Source organism: Elgaria multicarinata, chromosome 2, assembly GCF_023053635.1.
Source record: "Elgaria multicarinata webbii isolate HBS135686 ecotype San Diego chromosome 2, rElgMul1.1.pri, whole genome shotgun sequence".
Classification (NCBI taxonomy): Eukaryota; Metazoa; Chordata; class Lepidosauria; order Squamata; family Anguidae; genus Elgaria; species Elgaria multicarinata.
The window spans coordinates 127,435,528-127,456,274 of record NC_086172.1 but is presented as its reverse complement, the minus strand read 5'-3'; the positions used below and the strand labels follow the sequence as shown (position 1 = coordinate 127,456,274).

At 44.1% G+C, this 20,747-nt stretch overlaps 1 protein-coding gene across 2 annotated transcripts in view; it reads left to right on the top strand.

The window, feature by feature from the left end:
* The window catches only part of DPF3 (double PHD fingers 3), a 241,782-nt gene that overhangs the window by 100,942 nt on the left and 120,093 nt on the right, over nucleotides 1–20,747 (top strand). For both annotated transcript variants that reach the window (XR_010025071.1, XM_063117615.1), the window contains exon 2: nucleotides 12,247–12,407. Coding sequence is in view for 1 of the 2 variants with exons in the window: in XM_063117615.1 (XP_062973685.1) it covers nucleotides 12,247–12,407 (161 nt within the window). In the remaining variant the exon portion in view is untranslated. The remainder of the gene's footprint in view (nucleotides 1–12,246; nucleotides 12,408–20,747) is intronic.

The window sequence follows — 20,747 nt, the reverse complement described above, 5'->3', positions numbered from 1 at the left end:
AGGAAGGCTGCAACAAAATATTGTGATGCGGAATGCTCTGTTCAGAGGTTCCAGGCAGATAAACATGCCATTTTCCAGGATATGCCGTTCCATTTTCCTGAGCATGCTCAATCTTCATTGGGCTGTTTTTGGTGTGTGTGTGTCCCCTTAAGGTTTTTTTTCCTAATTTTTTTTTTTTTTGCATTTCTCTAAACCTTGGGGTTCTCCCAAGCATGCAGATACCTCCCCCTTGTTTCTCAGTCGCTCCATTTTGTCAACAGTCTTGTCAGCACTCACCAGACTGAGTATGCTATTTGATGGAATGATGATAATTAGTGAAGTGTGTGTCTGCATCAGCTCTTTTTCATTTAAGAAGTCCAAGAAACAGGTGGTGCAAACCTATACAGCTCATCTCAAAGCCTTTGCCTGAGAAAAATTTTATTTTGGTATTCCTTCCTTTCCTGAAATTTAGTAGTTTGACATTTTAACAGAGTACTTCTTGAAAGTTTCCTGAAATAGTTTAATGCAATTATTAAAACAGGTCATGGGTCTGTTGCTTTACTTTCATTATGGGTCAAGTAAAGGGGATTTTGAGGTCAGGGGAAAGGGGGCCTTTTTAAAATTTTCTAATGTTGGTAAAAGGTAAGCAGGTGATGGTAACAAGTGATCACCATGTCTGTGGGAACAAAATTAAATATGGGAATGTATAGTCCAGATTCTATGAAAACACTTCTTCATTTGGGTTAAATCTTATGCAGGGCCAGTGCCAGACTATATTGCGCCCTAGGCAGGTGAGTTCTGAAGCCTCCGCACCCCCCACCCCCATGCACTCCCAGCTTTGAAGCCAGGATGCTGGGGTTGGGGGGGCGGGGCGGAGTCTTCGAAGCGGCGCACCCGGAAGTAGCTTCCTGGCGAGCTGTTCTGAGCTTCTGCCCTGCCCGCTCCTGGCTTTGAAGCCAGGACACTGGGGTTGGGGGGCGGGGCGGAGGCTTCAAAGCGGCTCACCAGAAGTGGCTTCCTGGTGCGGCGTTCTGAAGCGTCTGCCCCACGCCCGCTCCTAGCTTTGAAGCCAGGACACTGGGGTTGGGGGGTGGGGTGGAGGCTTCGAAGTGGCGCGCCCTGAAGTGACTTCCTGACGCACCGTTCTGAAGCCTCTGCCTCCAACCCCAGCATCCTGGCTTTGAAGCCAGGAGCGGCTTCCGGCCGGGCGCTGGCTTCGAAGCCAGGACGCTGGGGTTGGGGGGCGGCTGGGGCAGCGGCTTTGGAACAGTGTGCCTGGAAGCTGCTCTTGGAGAGCAGCTTCCGGGTGCGCCGTTCGGCACCCTTGTTTGTTTGGTGTTCTAGGCCGCCGCCTGAGTTGCCTCTATGGCAGCGCCGGCCCTGATCTTATGTTAGCTTATATTTTCAATCAGTTTTTCAAATGCTGCTGATAACCAAACCCTTTAATTTTTATGTCACTTTTTCCCCTCGCACAGCAAGACCTGCATTTTATATTTTAAACAAGCCTTGATGCTGCCAATTTAATGAAAATGTTTAATGTTTGAAGATTTACTTGTATTTTTAGTCTTGCAACTAAAGTAGTCTCTAGTGGGGATCGCTGTAGTTTATCGTTTCATAGTTTTTGTTAATACAAAGTGACGGAACCTACTCACATTTCATTGTTGGGAGGAATGCTCTGTACACAGGGAACTTGAGTAATGGGAGATACTTTGTTTTCATTCAGCCTGCTCTTTTTGTCCTATTAAGTCCTGACTTTTATTGTGCGTCCTCCTTTTAACAGTAACAGAAATGTGAGATAATACTGTTGACGTGCAAAAGCACTTGAGAGAAAAACCTAAATTGTTGATCAATTTCAGCCTCCTTGTTAGTGAGTTTGATTAAACAAGTGCATGCGCTACCCAGCTTTAATTATAGCTTTTAATAAGCTTCATTTCTTCCTCATCAGGCTTCAGTTTGGGTGGTTTTTTTTTAGTTTTTGCTTTCCTCCCCCTCCTTCCCCACTTTCTAATTGAAAACAGGGGCCTAGACAGTCACCCTGGGATTTCTGTGTGAAGAGCTTTCTCAGTAGGCTGGCATCTCTTTACATAGATTGTATATCCATAGTATTATCCCCTCCCTTCCTGGTGCCATACAGATCTCCTTTCCCTGCAGTCCCACAGGGAAATGACTCCACTGGTACTTGTTGCAGGGCCAGCTTTCCCATACCCTTCAGACTCCAGGAAAACACTAAGAAATATTAGCACAGGGTTGCCACCTTTTTTCTTTCTTTCTTCCTGGTAAGATTCTCGTGGCTTTAACACTTGTGTGAGAGACACATTCAACAGAAAGTATAAACTCTCATATGAATCTTCCACTTTGCTTCAATGCCAGGAAAAGCCACAGCAGTTAAATTTCTTATCTGTCATGCAGCTGTTGAAGGAACCTGGCCACACAAAGAGAGAGAGAGAGAGAGAAAGCGGACTTCATTTAGCTGATGATGAGGGAAAAGGAAAAGAAGAATAAGGTTGTGTAGGTGTAGGTATATCTATTAAAACACTATTGTGGTGTTCTCAGTTCATATTGTGGCAACCCCTCCCACTGCTATTAAGCGAATTAAGTTCCATATGAGCTTTGTGAAGAAGAAGAAATGTTGTATGTTGCTATGTGGCTAGCCAGTGGAGAAGGATGACTAAATCTCAGTGGTAGAGCACATGCTGTATATGCAGAAGGCCCCAAGTTCAATTCATGGCTCTCCAGGTAAGCTGTAAAAACTCCTGCCTGAAACCCTGGAGAGCTGCTACCAGTCAGTGTTGACAGTTCTGGGCTAGGTGGACCAATGATCTCACTCAGTATGAGGCAGCTTCCTATGATGTTCCTATTTGCAGGGGTCATCCTAGGTACACAGGATTTCCCAGACATGGCTCGATTGCAGTTGTCCATCTCTCCCTACAACTTCGTGCATACTTTTAGTACCTCTTCCCACAGTCAATATTCTTCCCCATAAACCCAACATCCCCAGACCATCTCCTCCTTCTCCTCTTTCCCCCTCATTGGATGTCTCTTTCCCCCTAACCTTCCTGCCATCTGGTTGCCCAGGCTGGCAGTTTTCTTGGCAGGGAGAAGGGTGTGAGGAAGTATGTGTGTGTACATTCCAGTGATTGCTTAGCAACCAGGATAGGCCTACACATCCCTTCTCATTCTCTAAGCTTGTCCCTGGTGAACCAAGGCAAGGGAGGGAGAGCCATGCAACAATTTGAGAAGTTCTTCCACTGCTGCAAATGGGAACAGCAGTGGAAATGTCTGATGTCTAGCTTCTCTGCAGCTTCCCCAGGGACAGTGCCCATGATGTTTTATAGCTTCTGGGCCATGAATCAGCCTGATCCAGCTCTCTTGGAGGCTATTTTCTGTCATTCGTTTATGACCATTCCACATGGTTATTTCCTCCCCTGCCATGTTGTGCATTCTACTTACTTTTTCATGATTTAAATGCTGTGCACAGTCACTCCTCCTCTTCAAGAGTTTAAAAAGAGTGGGCAAAAGCACTGTAGCACTAATGAACGGTGCTTCCAAATAGAGGGCCAGCTAGCAAAGCCAATTAGCAGGCATTGTGAAGGTATTTCATCTTTGCTTTTTAAAGGGTTTTCCAGCGGTAAGAAAAAGGGTGGAAGAAGTGGTGGGAAAACACGGGAGGGTTAAGAGTGGAAGATGACATCATCTGGACCCCTTGTAAGAGTCTGTGAATGATGGAGGGTTATGGTTCCATAAAAGCCTCACCTGGAAGCATGATTCCAGACTAGTTTGAAACTGGCAAGATGGTGAACATCCTGATTTCCACTAATACAAATCATTTTGTTGCCACACTTCAATGGGAATACATCCACCCTAAGATGATTGCATAGTAGGGATATTAAGCCGTATTCTTTGAAAAGATTGGGGTACACTTTACCCCCTCATCTAAACTGTGTTTGCTCAGAAGGAAGCCCCATTGTTGTATCTGGGTTCTTCCAACAAAAACATGATTATGTTAAGATTGTTCTCTTTGAAGGACTGTATGAGACAGACATTAGTCCAAATTACATGATTTTTGCTTGCCATTTGGTGCCTGTTTCAGTGCAAACAATAGTATTCTGGCAAGATTACTTGTTTTCTGCTAAATTACATAATTGCCCATCAGGTGAAAGTTGTTAGAAGAATAAGACATAATAGTGTGAATCAGGCACTGTTCTTTAAAATCAATCTTTCCCCCATTTTTAAAATTGTGAAAAACTTGCCTACTCCAACGTATACTTAAAAAGATAGTATTGCCTCAAGAACCAAGTTTACAGCATGGTTCAGGTACATAAATATGGGGCTCTCTAAATCCAGGCTGATTTGGCCATACAAGTTATAAAAGTAGACTACTCAGCCACTGAGATTACACCATTTAAAGGGTGCTTGCCACACTGGAAGCATCTTAAGTGCCTGTTTTTCCACACTGGTTCATGGTTTGCTACCTGCCTAAATGGAGCATATGTCTTCACTGCAATGTCATAGTGGTTTCTAAGTGCAATCATGTAGGAACCCAGTCAGAGCCAGCACTACCATTAGGCAGAGTGAAGCAGCTGCCTTGGGTGGAAGATGTTGGGGGGTCGGGGGAGGGTGCAGAATAGTGGCAAGGTGTTGGTGGGCAGAACTCTGTGTGCCACACAGCCTGTCCTGCACCCTCTAACTTAGTCAACTGCCCTCATGTGCTGTGGAGGATGCTATCCTGTTACCAGTGTTGTCAGCCCAGTCAGCTTCTGGATATGGACTGGGGTTGCCATCTTGTCCTTTGCCTCAGGCAGCAAAATGCCTTCTGCCAGCCTGGACACACAGCCATGTTACAAATTGTGAGATAATCTTCCTTCTCATGCTTCTGTTTGCATGGCTAGATCCCCATGTAAATTGTTCCCCAGAGTTCTCTACAATACTACAGAATTATCTTGGATACACTTTCACATCATAAAGGAATGCCCTTCTCTCGGTTCATTGAAAGCAGCTAAGAACCATGAGCCAGCCCTGGTTTAGCCTCTTTTTCTCCCGTAATCTGATTATTGAGCTAAAATCACAATTTGTCTCAATAATCGACTATGGCAGTGGTAGGCAGTGCATGGCCTGTGGGCTGCATCTATCAACAACTTTCCTCCAGTCCTCATTTTCCAGGCTCCAGGAGGACTGGGAGATGATGTGGAGATAATTTTTATTGATCTTTTTTTTTTAATGCTGCCCTTGTGGACGTGAAGCGTCAGACACTGGCTGAGCAGTTGCAGACATTCCAACTGGCAAACATTCCAAACTGCCCAGGAAATGAGGCTGTCCGAATGTGAAGAAGAACTGAAGCCTGAAGGGATCCTGAAGAAACATTTGATACTTCTGTATGTTTTTGAGGAGGGGAGTTGGGTGGGGGGAGGGGAGACAGGTATTCTAGGAAGTCTGTGCTAAGGTGGATTCTAGGAAGTCCGGCTGGAGGACAGTTAGGCTAAAGGAAGCAGGGGAAAATAGACCGTGGACTGGAAAAAAGGGACCCAAGGAATCAGGACTGGCTTTGACATTTAGGGGCTCCTAAGGAGGCTGCTGTTGGTCTTCCTGCCAGTGCTGACCATACCCCTAGCACCTGATGCCAGTGCTAAGGTAGCCAAGTGTCCTGCATTGCTGAGGACAGTCCTCTCTTTGAAGATGTCCTTTATTGGAAGAGATGTCTAGTCTAAGTCTGGTTTAAAGTCAGAGAACCATTAGGAGCATGGCTGTCAGCAGGGGAAAGGCAAGGGGTGTGCTTGATCCTCTGGAATCCTAATTATATTTATTTTAATGTACAGATCTAGCTAGTTAACAATAGGTTTAGAGTCAGGGCTGGTGCAAGCTCCCTTGTCGTGTGAAGCAAGAGACAACTTGCGCCACTGCCCCCTCACCACCACTGCGCTGCCCTCCCTTTCACCCCCTTGCCCCCATCTTCCACCCCCTTAGTTTTGCTGTGTGGCTGGCAGAAGCAGCCTCCTGGAGCTTCGGGGGAAGGCCTCGGGACAGCTCTGCAATGGCAGCTGCATCATACGATGTTTTAACAATGTATATTATGTTTTAATTCAGTTTTATGTATTTTATACTTACTGTTGTTCCCTGCCTCGATCAAAATGGAGAGGTGGGTAAGAAATAATAATAATAATAATAATAATAATAATAATAATAATAATAATAATAATAATTTAAATGACCTGCCGCCACTGCGGATCCGCCCTGGGGCAAACCCCTCATCAAGGCAGGCCCTTGGACTCTCTACAGTTCCTGGGCCAGCAGGGAGTTCAGATGAATGCTGCATGTTCTGATTTAATGCTGGTGCTTTTGGAAATGCTACAAGATTTGGAAATTCTAGAAATACAATGATAATATAAACAAGGAGTTGTGGTGCCTTTTTATGATCAGGTGGGGCGCTTCGAGGATGCTGCTGTTTGAGGTGCAGGTGGTGGTGGCGGCCAAGAATAGAAACCAAAAGTAACCCAGCAGAATAGGATCTACAGATTGGTTGAATGTTGAAAAATAAAGGCACAGTGATTTTATATATAAGGTTGCTAAAGAGAGAAAGCAGTAAGCAGAACTGTTATTTGGCTATGGAGATCTGCAACTACTGCAATAAGCTGAAGACAGCTGGTGAGCCCCAGATACATACTGAAGATACTACTTCATCAGACACTGTACAAGTAGCACCCAATGTGTTTGCCTCAAAAGAGACAGAAAATATCCAGGTACAGGTAGCGGCAGGGTATGAGAACACCCATTGAAAATACTGAGGCAGCTATCGGTATTGTACAACTGGAAGAGCTGGATATAGGGAACTACATATTGAAAGCAATGAAGCTGTAAGAGAGTGCTCAAAAAGTGGACAGCGTAGTAGTTTACAAGAAGATGCTTCTAACTTCCTTTCTGTCATAAACAGGAACAAGCTGTCAATTGAACAGCAAAATAACTCATGCAAGAGCTATAAACAGAAGCTGTACTCTATATTATCAACCATTGTGTGTATTATGGGTCACATGACCTTGCTGTTCATGGTAAGACCAGTACATGTATTATTATTTATTTATTTATTTATTTATTTATTTATATAGCACCATCAATGTACATGGTGCTGTACAGAGTAAAACAGTAAATAGCAAGACTCTGCCGCATAGGCTTACATTCTAATAAAATCATAATGAAACAATAAGGAGGGGAAGAGAATGCAAACAGGCACAGGGTAGGGTAAGCAGGCACAGGGTAGGGTAAAACTAACAGTATAAAGTCTGCACAACAAGTTTTAAAAGCTTTAGGAAAAAGAAAATTTTTTAGTTGAGCTTTAAAAGCTGCGATTGAACTTGTAGTTCTCAAATGTTCTGGAAGAGCGTTCCAGGCGTAAGGGGCAGCAGAAGAAAAAGGACGAAGCCGAGCAAGGGAAGTAGAGGCCCTTGGGCAGGCGAGAAACATGGCATCAGAGGAGCGAAGAGCACGAGCGGGGCAATAGTGTGAGATGAGAGAGGAGAGATAGGAAGGAGCTAGACCGTGAAAAGCTTTGAAGGTTAACAGGAGAAGTTAACCTGATAGTCCTCTTACAGTATTGTGTTGAGGCCGGGGATGAAATATTTTTTAAAAAATATTTGGACACTGGGGCAGGCATTGCTAAGTACACATCTGCAAGAATGCAGAATGAATTATTGCCACATTTTCAGGGAAGATATTGGCTGTGTCTACATTGACCTTTGCCCCCTGGGTCATCCCTGGGTCTTCCCTGTGCATCCAAATGATGCACAGGGGATCCCGGGAGCAGGCAAGGATGACCCCTCCATTTCCCCTGGATAACTGAGACCTGCAGTCCTGGGATGATCCTGAGGACCGCGGGCGGTGTGGGTGCCCATCTTGGCTTCTTCCCTCCTCCCTGTGAGTAGTGGGGGTCAACAGAGGGAAGGAGTCAGGCTGTGGGGAGTCCAGGGACATTGAGGGCGGGGGAGCTGGGTCAGGGCTTTTTATTTTTTTACTCACCTTTCGCTGGAGCTCAATTGCACTCCTGGCTCCTGCCTTTTTTTAAAAAATGGCAGGCATGACAGGCGTGACATCCCTCTTCCCTTCTGGGATGTTGCGCTTCTCTTTGGATGCCCAGGGAGGATCACGGAAGCAGGTAAGTCCACGATCCTCCTGCCACGACACAGGCTCTGAACAACAGACCTGGCCGCAGCTACTCCCTGCTCAAGCCAAGCACCACCGCTTGATACGCCTGAGGCAAGGGATAAAACCCACCTTCCTCCAAACTATGTGGAGAAAGAGGTTTAAATGGAGAAGGATTTTAATATATAAAATAAAACACTGTGAGTTATATGTGCTGAGGTGAATGATTGTCAGAGTGGGTGTTAAATAAGTAAACTTTAGATGATAAATGCCAAACAGACACATGGGATTTTTGTGGTAGTTTAAAAACAAAACAATCAAAATTTATTTTCAAAAGTACACAAGCTTTGTTTCAAATAAACCATTTAAAAACCTTTTTGAAACCTTTCTTACAATCCATTCACATACGCGCTTTCCTTTTTCTCACACAATCACTCTTGAACTTTCTTTATTATCAGTATTGATTAATATACATCAACTACGTGCACACCACACTCCAAAGACACCACTCTCTACACTGACCCTCAAATTTCCCAGAACTTAAGTACTCTAAACACAGAGAGCACTAAAGACTCTAAGAGTACCTAACAAGTCCCCCACAATCCCCTCAGTCATTCCCTTATATATCACTCCTCCCCCCTCCCAAGACATTCTAACTCCGCCCACTCAGGCCAACATTCTAAAAACCACAGACTTACACACTGCAGACATACATTTGGGAACTGACTTGTGGGGTGTAACGCCACACCTCCCCCCTCCCTCCCGCCACACCCTTACCGTAGGTGTAGAAAGCGCCATTGTTGTGAAGGCTAAGGCTTCCATGAGATTCTCAGTTTTAGGCGGTGAAAAAGCAGATATTTCTGGCATAGAACAACTGTCTCTAGGTTTGTGGAAGAAAGTGATGGGAATGCATCTGTACATGAGGAATTCCTTGGGTTCATTTCAATCTCTGATCAAACTGCAGTAGGCATAGCCAACACAATCTTATCTGTTTGTTCTGATTTTGGATTACATCTCAATAAATTAGCTGGACAAGGATACAATGGTAGTTCAACTATAGAAGGAAAAGAAGGTGGGGTTCGAGCACAAATCACAGCAAACTATCCTCAGGCAATCATTGTCCGCTGCTCATCCCATAGGTTTAATCTCACTGTAAATGATTTGAATAGTATAAGCGATGTGCGTAATACAGTTAGCATAATTAAAGCCATCGTATTTCTTTTCTGTGAGAGCATCCAAAGAGCACCTAACACCCAACATACCAATCCTATGTGAAACATAGTGGACTCAAAAATACAAGCATATTCATGTGTTTGCAGAAAATTACACAAGTATTACCTCGGAACTCAAGCAATTAGGATCAAGTAGCATCAAGACACGGCAACTTTTGTACCAGTTGCTGTGTGCATCACAGACATCAACTTTTATTGTTTGTTTTGTGAATAAGCAAATATTCTTCAGTGTTAGAGCCAGTCACACAAGCTCCGCAATCTGTGAAGTTAGATTTAATGGAAATGAAAGCACAGATGCAGGAGTTGCTGGGAATAATGGAACAGCACAACAGACCTTTAGCACAATATTAGAGAAGGGCAAAAAACTGGCAGAGGAAGTGGATATAGAACTTAAAACACATAGACAAACCATAGAACACAAAAGCCATACCAATCATGTTAACCAATCCTTCCATGTATGTTCCCTACCTGGATTCCCTTATCACCTCACTAAAGACACATTTCAATGATGAAAACCAGCCTAATTACAATTTGCTGAAACTACATCCATCTCAAATGTACCACACTGAAGAAAAATCTTTCAAATCCACGTTCATTCCATTCAGGAACTTTACAAGCTTGAAAACTTTGGGGATTCATCTGTTACTTGGTATGTGTTGTGAGCAAAAGGACATACCAAAGAAATACCACGTACCTGTTCCCCTCGAATTATCCCCTACAGCGCAAAACTGTTGTTGTTGCTAGCTAGCTAAATCACACCCTGGGCGGCAGCGCTCCTAAGAGCCTTTGCATACCAGGAAAAGGGTTTAAGGGGGGAAATGTAAAAAATCATAAAAAATCAATGGATGACCCAATCTGATTCAAATTTGATGTGCTTAAAGCTCTCCTTAATATCTATTACTGTGCCAATTTTGATGTCTTTATCTTTAAAACTTACACAGATGTAAGCATTTGTTTAATTTGTACTTTAACCATATCAAATCCTCCTCCTGCACCCCCAGTGGCCGCTTGGAAAACAACAAATGATTCGCTCCTAAACAGGTAGCAAAATAGGTCGATTCTTTTGGTTTTATAGCACAATTAAAGCAGGATGCATGGGAGTACTTCACAGTCAAAGCAGATTCTAAGGTGGAAAACTTCTGAGTCCTTTGCATGCAATTGTCAGCGATTGCACAGTATAACCCTGGTGTGATGAAGCTAATTGTGTGACATATACAACATGACCGTTCCTGAACTATTGGATCACACCAAACTGTTCCCTGCTACTAAAATGGCCATCCTTACAGCACTTCCCCTCCCAGTGACAACACGCACAACTGAATGATCTTTTAGCACTTTGTGCAGGGCAAAGATAGAGCTATGTTCGACAGTGAGTGGAAATCGATTGTCTGGCTTGTGTTTATTGAGCGTCCATAGAGAAAAGTTGAAGACCAAGGAGAAATTGATCAAAGAGGTTACTGACTGTTTTGGCCAACACCCTCAAAGACTCCAGTTTTTTGTTTAAAGAATGATCCACTTTGTATTATATTTTTCTTTATGTTATGGACAGACAAGCATTAACAAAAAGAACTGACTGGTTTCAGACCTTATGTCTGGTATTCATCAAGGCAGATTCTGTGTAAAAGGTGTGAAATTCAACCTTAGGTTTTTAAAATTTGAGTTTTAGCCCTACAGTAGTGTTGTTATTTAGACAAATTGAAGCTGCATGTCGTTTTAGTGCTTTATTCTGTTAATGTTAATTGGACAAATAAAGCAATTTTTTAGAAGTTAGTTCTGGAATGTATAATCCTATATAATACAGCAAATCACCAGCAGGCCCTGCCCACCATTGTTTCTCATGGCTTCTCTTCAGCACCATGTAATGGCACATGGTGTTCAGTCATATAAAAACTGCAAATAGTCAAATGAACAAGTGGCCTAATCTACATCAAGCAGGATATTTCACTACAAAAGCTGCATGAAAGCAGTATATAAAAGGCAGGAGCCTTACCAAACAGGATATAGTGGTATGAAAGCAGTATATGGTATGTGTCGATGGGCCCCAACAGTTGTCAGTGCACTTCAGTACTGTTATAAAGCAGTAGTGTGGCTCCTGCCTTCTATATACTGCTTTCATAGTGCAATATCCTGCTTGGTGTAGATTAAGCCATTGACCTTGCCTGCCCCCTTGGAATTATTTCTGTGGACACCCATGATAAGGAGAGAAAGCAGCAGGGGCCTTGAAGTTGCCCATCAACAGACTGAGCAGACACACAGTCACGTAGGTGGTCTTTTCCACTATGGTGAGATTTATTGTAGTTCTATTAAAATTGTGGTTTTTTTTTCTAAACTTGCACCTATGCATATGCAGTTACATATGCAAACGTTATCAATATGGTTTCCTCTTTTTTGGGCCGTGGGTGGCCACCCTAGAACCCTCTAAGCCCACCGGTGGTGGCAGTACTGTAGCCTCTGGCACCCACGTCCTCTTCTCGCAAGCAGCGGCCCATTACAGTGCTGCCACTGAGTGAGCTTACAAGTAAGTGCTACGGGAAGGGGGTGAAGGGGACTGTCAGACTCCCCCTCATGCTCACCTGTGAGTGGGTTTACTTGGTGGTGGTTCTGCAATAGCTCAGCAAGTAGGGTTTTGCAGTGGCCTACAAGGACACTGGAACGTTATATACATTTATTGGATTCCATGTTCATTGTCACCTACCCTGGGCAATGTTACTCATGTCAGTTTATGCTCTGGTGCTTAAAAGAGAGAGAGAGAGAGAGAGAATAATCACAGTCCATTCATCACATACCTTTTCACTGCTCTTTTATCTAACCTTGTTATTTCTGCCCCTTCCCTCCTTTGTTATGTATTGGTCCTGGGGAAGATGATTGCCCATTGTTTGACCCTCTTCTTTCTCTTTCTCTTTTGCAGGCTTGGGGACCAATTCTACAAAGAAGCCATAGAGCACTGCCGCAGCTACAATTCCCGGCTCTGTGCTGAACGCAGCGTCCGTCTTCCTTTCCTGGACTCGCAGACTGGCGTAGCTCAGAATAACTGTTACATTTGGATGGAAAAGAGGCATCGGGGACCAGGTATAAATTGCTTATAAATGGTGTGAAGGCCTCGTGGAGTTCAGTTATTAGGAATGTTAAGCTTTTGAGCAGCCACACGCTGGAGAACCTGCTTAAAATGGCTGTCTTGGAAGGGATTCCCTGTGGTAACTACAGAAGACGAATAAGCCCTAATTATTCCTCCAGCCCCACTCTCTGTCAATAGAGATGATTGCTTAACATGTCCCCCCATTCCACCCTTAACGCTATGTCATCTCAGTGCCTTTATTTCTATCGATCTCCATTGCAATGGAAAGCGAGGACTCAAGCAAATGAGAAGTGTTCTTAAATACAGTTGAGAGGGAAAGGCACTCTTACATTTTTTTATTGATGCACTTGAGAATAATGAACTTTATTTCTCAGAAGGAAATACACGTTTCTAACGTCCTTGCCATTTTAAAGTGACATTATCTATTACTTGCTTGAGAAAGTGTCTGGGACCACCTTTACCTTTTCTTACCCCTCTTATATATCCCAAAGAACACAACAAATGCTTATACGTGACAAAAAGAAAAAGAAAATAAAAGACAGTGATCCATCTTTAGCCCGAAGATAGTCATTTCAAAGCATCATTGTCACCTCCACAAAGAAATGTCTGGGGGGAAATGCAGGGCCCTTATTTTTGTCCTTTCCCTCAGCAGGTGAAAAAGCAGCTTGGGGTGTGTGTAGAAGTGATTTTGTGCTAAAGAAGAGCCACAGGGAAAGGGTTAAGCAGCCTCTCATGTGTGCCCCTCCTTCCTTCAGCTTCATAGCCTGCCTAGGGTTAAAACAAACGCAGAGGAAAAAATGCACATAAAACGTAGCCTGGGCATAAGAGAGGGTTGGTGGGAGGGGAGAAGTGAATTGTTCACACGGCCAATTTGATGTTCTAGATGTCTAATAACTTGCTTGGCAAGTATGTCACAATATGGTGACGATCATTTGATGAAACAATCCTGCCGATCCTGCCACTGCCAGTGGGTCCCCCGACTTAAGACCGATATTAATATTTATTTATTTATGTATTTATTTATTACGTTTCTATACCGCCCAATAGCCGGAGCTCTCTGGGCGGTTCACAAAAATTAAAAACATTCAAAGTATAAAACAACAGTATAAAACAGTTTTCCCACTAGTCAGTCAGCCATTCTAGATTATCAACATCATTGAGAGTCGTGAGGATTTTAATAGCTTTGAGCCTTCTTATGTTAAGGGATGGGAGAAAAACAAGTCTGTCTATTCATAAGAGATATACCTAGGTGCCACTGATTTGAAGCTTATATTTTTTCCCCCTGTTGTGACAATATTTCTGACATATAATGGGATTTAATATCCCTTGTTGGAAAAGTTCTGTCAGCCACAAAGCTTCTACGAATGTTTACTCTTAGTAAATCCCAAATTGAAGAGATGTGATATTTAATGTGATATTAATCACATTAAAATGTCCTATCCTGGCACCAAGTGAGGCTGCCAATGTAGATACTGTTAGAATCAAGTTAAATGTTTAAAAATTAAGTTCCAGTAACCATTTCTTCCTCTTCATTCTCAGCCATGTTATAAAAAAAGCTATCTTGGATTTGGGTTGTTGTTGTTGTTGTTGTTACTGATGCAGAACAGTCCAAGATGGAGCATCCCTGGGTTGTTTTGCCACTCCCCCTTCCAGCAGGAGCAATTGGGCAGCATGCATCAGCATGGTTGCTTGTTTCCAATAACTCAGGGTTGAAAACACAAATGGGTTGCCATTCCAGGCAAACTGAGCCACAGTGTAGGATGGAAAGGTACATTTCCCAGCAATGCAGGCCAAGTACTGAAGAACAGCTGGTACTCTGTGTATCTGTGTGTGGGCATATGAAAAAGCAGAATACAGGTACTTGTGTTAGGGCCAATAGCCTATTCTTTTTTTAAAAAAGTGTCAAGAGTTGGTAATTATACTCCTTTACTTGTTTCATTTGATCGTTCGTATTTTGGAGAAATTGTATTGCTAAATTAATGACCGTTTATACCTTTGTTCATCCATTCATTCTCCTCCGTCCCAAGTGGAGGGGCTTGTTGATGTAGGCATGATTATACACTTATGGCTTCCTGGTGCATGCTGGGAGAAGCACGTGCCACCTGGGATAGAGTGACATCATGGCCATCACTGCCTCAGGGGTAGGCTGTGAACAGCAGTGTGGGTTGGGCCAGAGGTTTGTTGGACAAGCCAGTAGTCAAGAGTGATGAGTAAGTCAGAACCAAATGACAAATCAGGAGGCAGAGTTGAACAGCAGACCAAATGTCAGGACCAAAGAGCGAGTCAGAACAGAAGGACAAACTAGGTTGCAGGACTGAAGAACAGCCAAGGGTAAATTACTGTGCTCAGGTAAAGCTCAACTGGAGCAGGAAGCTGTCTTATATTCCTTCCTGTCCAGGAGGATCCAATGGTCAGGCTGGGTGGGTAGAGCGAGTCTAGGGTACTTCACCGAGAAGCTGCCAACTGCAGATCAGTGTCTCACCACATGGGGCAAGCTGTCCACCGATCCCAGCCGCTCCTGATACTTAGGGCATTTCTACACAAGGCTTTTCTTCCTGGAACTATACTGCTGTTTCTGCTTCCTCTTCAGTTACAGGCCCTTTACATTGGCTGGTTTTAACCTGGAACTTTCCATTTCTTTTCTTTTCATGGAGGGGCAGCACCTCTCCTGAGCAGTGGCATTGTTGCGAATCAGAGCTTTATACCAAGGTTTGACTCTTGCATCTACCTCTGTGGTTCAAACCCATTTCCCTCCCCCAGCCAGTTATTGTAGGGCAACCATATGTAAAGGAGGGCAGGGCTCTTGTATCTTTAACAGTTATATAGAGAAGGGAATTTCAGCAGGTGTCATTTGTATGCATGCAGCACCTGGTGAAATTCCCTCTTTGTCACAACAGTTAAAGCTGCAGGAGCCCTGCTCTCTTTTGTATCTGGTCACTCCGTTGTTGGTCACCCTGTCATGACTGACACAGCCTTCTTGTAAGGGGGAGTGGTAGCCCAGCCCCACTGTAAAAAAAACTACTCAGGTCTCTACAGACATGAAGGAAATCTCATGCTCCCAGAGGTAAAGCAAGTGGCAAATTCCAAAGACTTACAACACAATCACAAACCTTGTATACAAGATCTAAGGTGTGTGTGTGACAGAGAGAGACTTAAAAGGAATAAGATGGAGGAGGTTTGCTGTAGAGCTGCTCCTGTATTTTAGCCTCCCCCCCAAATATCCAGGAGATGGAGGGTTTCTCAGTGCCGCCAAGAAACCCCACAACCCTGGTGGGCATGCAGAGCAGCAGCAGGAGAAACAATGAGCTCATCACTCTCAGCCATGCCGTCATCTCTCCTTGTTCACCAATGGCCATCCCGCTGACTTGCTGATGCAACTGCAAATGGCGGAGGCGGAAGTTCTCGGAATGGGGAGGTGTCACACCATCCCATCGTTGTCACAGCCTCATAACCACACCCCTCAGTTCTGCCCATATAAAGTCATATGGCAACAATACACGGGCAGGCAATGGTAGAATAATAATAATAATAATAATAATAATAATAATAATAATAATAATATAATTTGTTACTCGCCTCTCCCTCTTTATCGAGGCAGGGTACAACACAAATGCAAACACCATAAAATACATACAACTGATTAAAACATTTATAACTGATCCATTATTAAAAGCAGCACATTATTAAAAAGGCATCTTAAGTAGTGGTAGTGTGAGTAGGGAAAATACTGCATTTCCCCTGGCTTAAAATAAAACAAATAAGGCTAAGGGAAATCTTGGGGAAGAATTGGTTAGAATGATGGCATCATTAAAGTGCCCAGTAAATTCCATACCTGAGAAATGTCGATTGAACCACAAAACCAATCATGTAAAGAAGCCCTTAAGCTCTAGGCAGGCATTTGCCTGTACGCATGTAGGGCTAAAGTGGGGAGTGGATGAAGATGTGCATGTAAGTTCTTCCCTGCATGCTGAGCTGCTTTTAAGACTTCCACACGTTTTCTCTTGTGTATCCTTACAAGAGCTTCTCACGCCTGCATCACCTTCCAATCAAACATTTTGAAGCATCATTGTATCCTCCCCTGTATCCATCCTGCTATTCCAGGTGAAGAGTCTGCTTATATCTGTTGTGTGTATTCTCTATAGCAGCGGTCCCCAACCTTTTTGGCACCAGGGACCGGTTTCGTGGAAGACAATTTTTCCACGGATCGGGGCGGGGTGGGTGGGTGGGGGTTGAAGGGAAGCCTTCACATAATCAACCCCCTTTAATACCTGTTTTTTGTATTAGAAACAGGAAGTGCAGCTAGACTCTCAATGATAATTGAAAAAAGTGTATTTTTAAGATGAAAAATATCACAGGAATCATTTTTCATTTTGTTAAAATAAAAGAAAACAAGCAGTCAGGCCGCTGCTTGCTGTTGTTGTGCTCACTGAGATATGGGCAGGAACTACCTTGCGGCGGCTGGCCTGGACCTACCCTGGGGTGGAGAAGAGCCGCCGCAGGGGGTGGGACCAGGGGAGGAAGCAGTATCCCTGCCTGCAAGCGGCGGCGGCGGCCAGGGTCGTGGCCTGCAGGTTGGGGACCCCTGCTCTAGAGTGTGCTGTAGCACACTACTAGAAGTGTAAGAAAGGTCCCTTCCCCCCTCTGGAATGCTCCCCCTCCAATAATAGGAGGAAACCAGCTGTGCGGATAACATAATCCACAATGGCCCTACAATACCTCCTGTCAGCAATATGGGCAAAGGTCGGGGTGAGGTGGGGCAAGAACTAGAAAGGACTGGATCTACCTCAAGGCTTGGTCCCTGAAAAAAAGATACATACACAATGATACATACACAAGTCCTCTGTTTTTCTTTTTTACTACTTCATCTAAGAATCTCTTCCTTCACCTCGTACAGGGCAATTCTAGCAGTTCTTTATGGCTGTGGTGTAAGAGCTGATCTACATGTTTAGAAAAAGCATGTGATACAGCCCTCCTGAGAATGTACCATTTCAGAGTGAAGATGGGGGATTGCATGATTGAATAATCTCCCATATCACACAAAATGCATGTCATGGGGGATTGCGTGATTGAATAATCTCCCATATCACATAAAACGCATCTCCCATAAAACGCATGTCAAAGATTAGGGTTCTAACCTAGCTTTCTCCCTGGTATACTAGTTTACTAAATACGTGTGGCAGCCTTCTGCCACATAGATTCTGAAGTGGCACAGTCCTAGGGGACTGAAATATGCATTGGCTCTAAGTTTGGCTTTCTTCAGCTTCTACACAGGCATGTATTTCAATAGCATTGAACCCAGAGAAAAATTCCTTCCTATTCACTCTGCTCTTTGGCGTATGTACAATTCTATTTGATGTTTATTCATTCCTCCTACCTTTCTATCCTGCAGTAAGACACAGAACCAACTTCCTTTTTATTTTATTTTTTTGAAAAAAAGAAAGTCACTCCTCTGTTGCATCAACTTGCCTTTGTATGTTTCTCTGAATAAAGGTTGTATCTCATGCCAAACAGTTCAGGGTTAATTTCACACAATACTGCACATAACTCCTTTCCTTTCTTCCCCTTCCTCCCCCCCCACCAGCCTTTCACTCTAGCTTTGAGTTATGAGTCTTCTACACTAATGAGATAAACAACATAACTCATTGCAAGTCCTGCTATTTCCTTTATAATCAAATGGTTAGAACCTTCTGTGGTTGCCCTATAAGGCACTGAAATGCAAGGCAACTCAGGAGAACAAAAGAAGACCAAAAACTGTATGTGTATTCTCACATATGTAACACCCTCTCAGTTCAGACAGACCTGAGTAAAACCTTGGGAATGCCTGTCTTTCTTGACTTGCCTTCTACATATTTTTGCTAGAAATAAAGAGCAATATACTTCTAGAGAATTATCTTGCAGTGGCTAGGATCACCATGTTCCCTTCATGTTCCAAATTCAGTGGGTTCGGCTTTTAAAGATTGGTTGAGTAATATGAAGTAGCCCTCTCAGCTGAATAAGATTGCAGAAGCACTGCTTGTTAGCAAGCAACCTTGTCAATTTGGAAAGGAAAAGCAGATTTTTATGTAAGGCATTTTCCATCCCTGTTGTGCCTCTTTCTACTCTAGCTGCTAGGGGTTATCTGCCCAATCAGCTTTTTGAGTTTTAAAGCTTCATGCCTTGTAGGAAAAAGAATGGGTGAATTAGGTCCCCCCACACCTCCACCCTTTGGTTTTTCTCACAAAGTATGGGTACTCAGCTGCAGAAACAGCAACACAGAACAAAAAGTCCAACCCACTTCAATCCCTCGTTGCAGCCTTCATCTATTTAAATTAACTGAAACAATTGCTACTTATGCCAAGAGGTGTGCACCCTGCTGTAGCTTATGCTGTGTCTTGAGTTTTATCTTGCCATTATTTTATATTCTCAAGATCAATGCTTTTAAAACTGCCAGTTGCTGCTGTTGTTCTGACCAGGGAACTTTTGCCTCCCAACCTTAAGAAAGATGCTGCTCTCAGTTTGAGTGACCTGATCTTCATTGATGGGTAATGTTGTAGGCAAATTTAACTCTCTGCAGTGCAAGGCTATAGAAATGGCACTTTCCAGGTGAGGAGAAGATTGCCAGATGCCACTACTTTTGAGGTCATCCTTTCTTTTTTTATAAAAGGGATGCCATCTTCATGATATCCCTATAGCGCATAATGATTATTCCTTATTTTAGATTTCAGCCACATCATAGTACTAGGGTGACCATATGAAAAGGAGGACAGGGCTCCTGTATCTTTAATTGAATTTAATTGAATCTTTAATTCCCTTTCTATTGAAAAGGGCATTTCAGCAGGTGTCATTTAGATGCAGTAGCCGTGTCCTCTTTTGTTTCTGGTCGCTCTGTTAGCCCTCAAACCTGAGGGCTGGACAGGCCGCTCCCTCAGTGTATACTTTGCCAATAAACACACCGGGTTGGAGAATGCAAGTTAAAGTTTATTCGTAAATGTTGCAACATTGGAGCTCCAGCGGGAAATGCAAATTCAGAGCTCCCCGAACAAAGGGATCCTCTGGAATATATAGGCTCTGGTTACATCGCTTGTTAGTAACATAATTGGTCAGTGCTCTTATCTCTAATGGACTTTACTGGTCTGTGCTCTGTTAACAAACTAGGTTACATTGCCAATACAAGGTAAGGTGCATACAATTCATACATCACAGCTTACATTCGACACTGATTGGTTGAAAGTTTTTCCTTTGTCTAAGAGGCACCTAGAATCCGCCATGAAGGAATGCTGGGGGGCAGTTCTTAACCTTTCACCTGGAGCATAGACTAATCTTACAGAATGAAATTCCCTTTTACACACATCAACTCTAGTATAGCTCCTTCAGCTTTAACTGTTGTGATGAAGAGGGAATTCCATCAGGTGCTGCATGCATACAAATGACACCTGAGGAAGATCCACACTTAAGCTTTGGGACACCCTGACGGTGCATTGGGGCATCCCGAAATCGATGATGTGAACCCTACCTTAAGCGTTGCAAGAAGAGGCAGTGGAGGAGGAGGAGGCGGCCCCACGCGGGGACGGGATGAAGAGTAAACCGCGCCCGGCGCCTTCGCCGGGCAATCAGCTGCCGCCCACCTACCCGCCGGCCTCCTTTTGCCGGCGAAAGAGTCACCCGGGGCCCACCTGGGTCATAGAGCTCGGCGGAAGCCGGCGGAAGCTTCTTCTGCGAAGCTCTCCGACCCGGGTGGGCCCCGGGTGACTCTTTCGCCGGCAAAAGGAGGCCGGCGGGTAGGTGGGCGGCAGCTGATTGCCCGGCGAAGGCGCCGGGCGCGGTTTACTCTTCATCCCGTCCCCGCGCGGGGCCGCCTCCTCCTCCTCCTCCGCCGCCTCTTCTTGCAACGCTTAAGGTAGGGTTCACATCATCGATTTCGGGACGCCCCAATGCGCCGTCAGGGCGTCCCAAAGCTTAAGTGTGGATCCGCCCCTGCTGAAATTCCCGCTTCAATACAGTTGTTAAAGATACAGGAGCCCTGTCCTCCTTTCCATATGGTCACCCTACATAGTACGCTACAGAACTGACCCCACAGCTCTGCAGGGACAGGTATTTCTGAACCTTTGATTTTGCAACCCTGAAAAGGAGAACAGGTGTTGGGAGAAGTTTTGCAATGCAATTCACACATTTCATTCCACTTCGTATGTCACTTTGAGCTAATCAACTGGGGAAGTTCATAGTGATAAATCAGCTGTTGGTTTCCATGTCACATGGCTTGTATAGGCTCTCTCTAAAAACTGTTTAGTGTCCTTTCACTTACTGGCATTCAGTGGCCATTCCTAAGCCAATGTTTCTCCTAGAGCAAGGTGTGG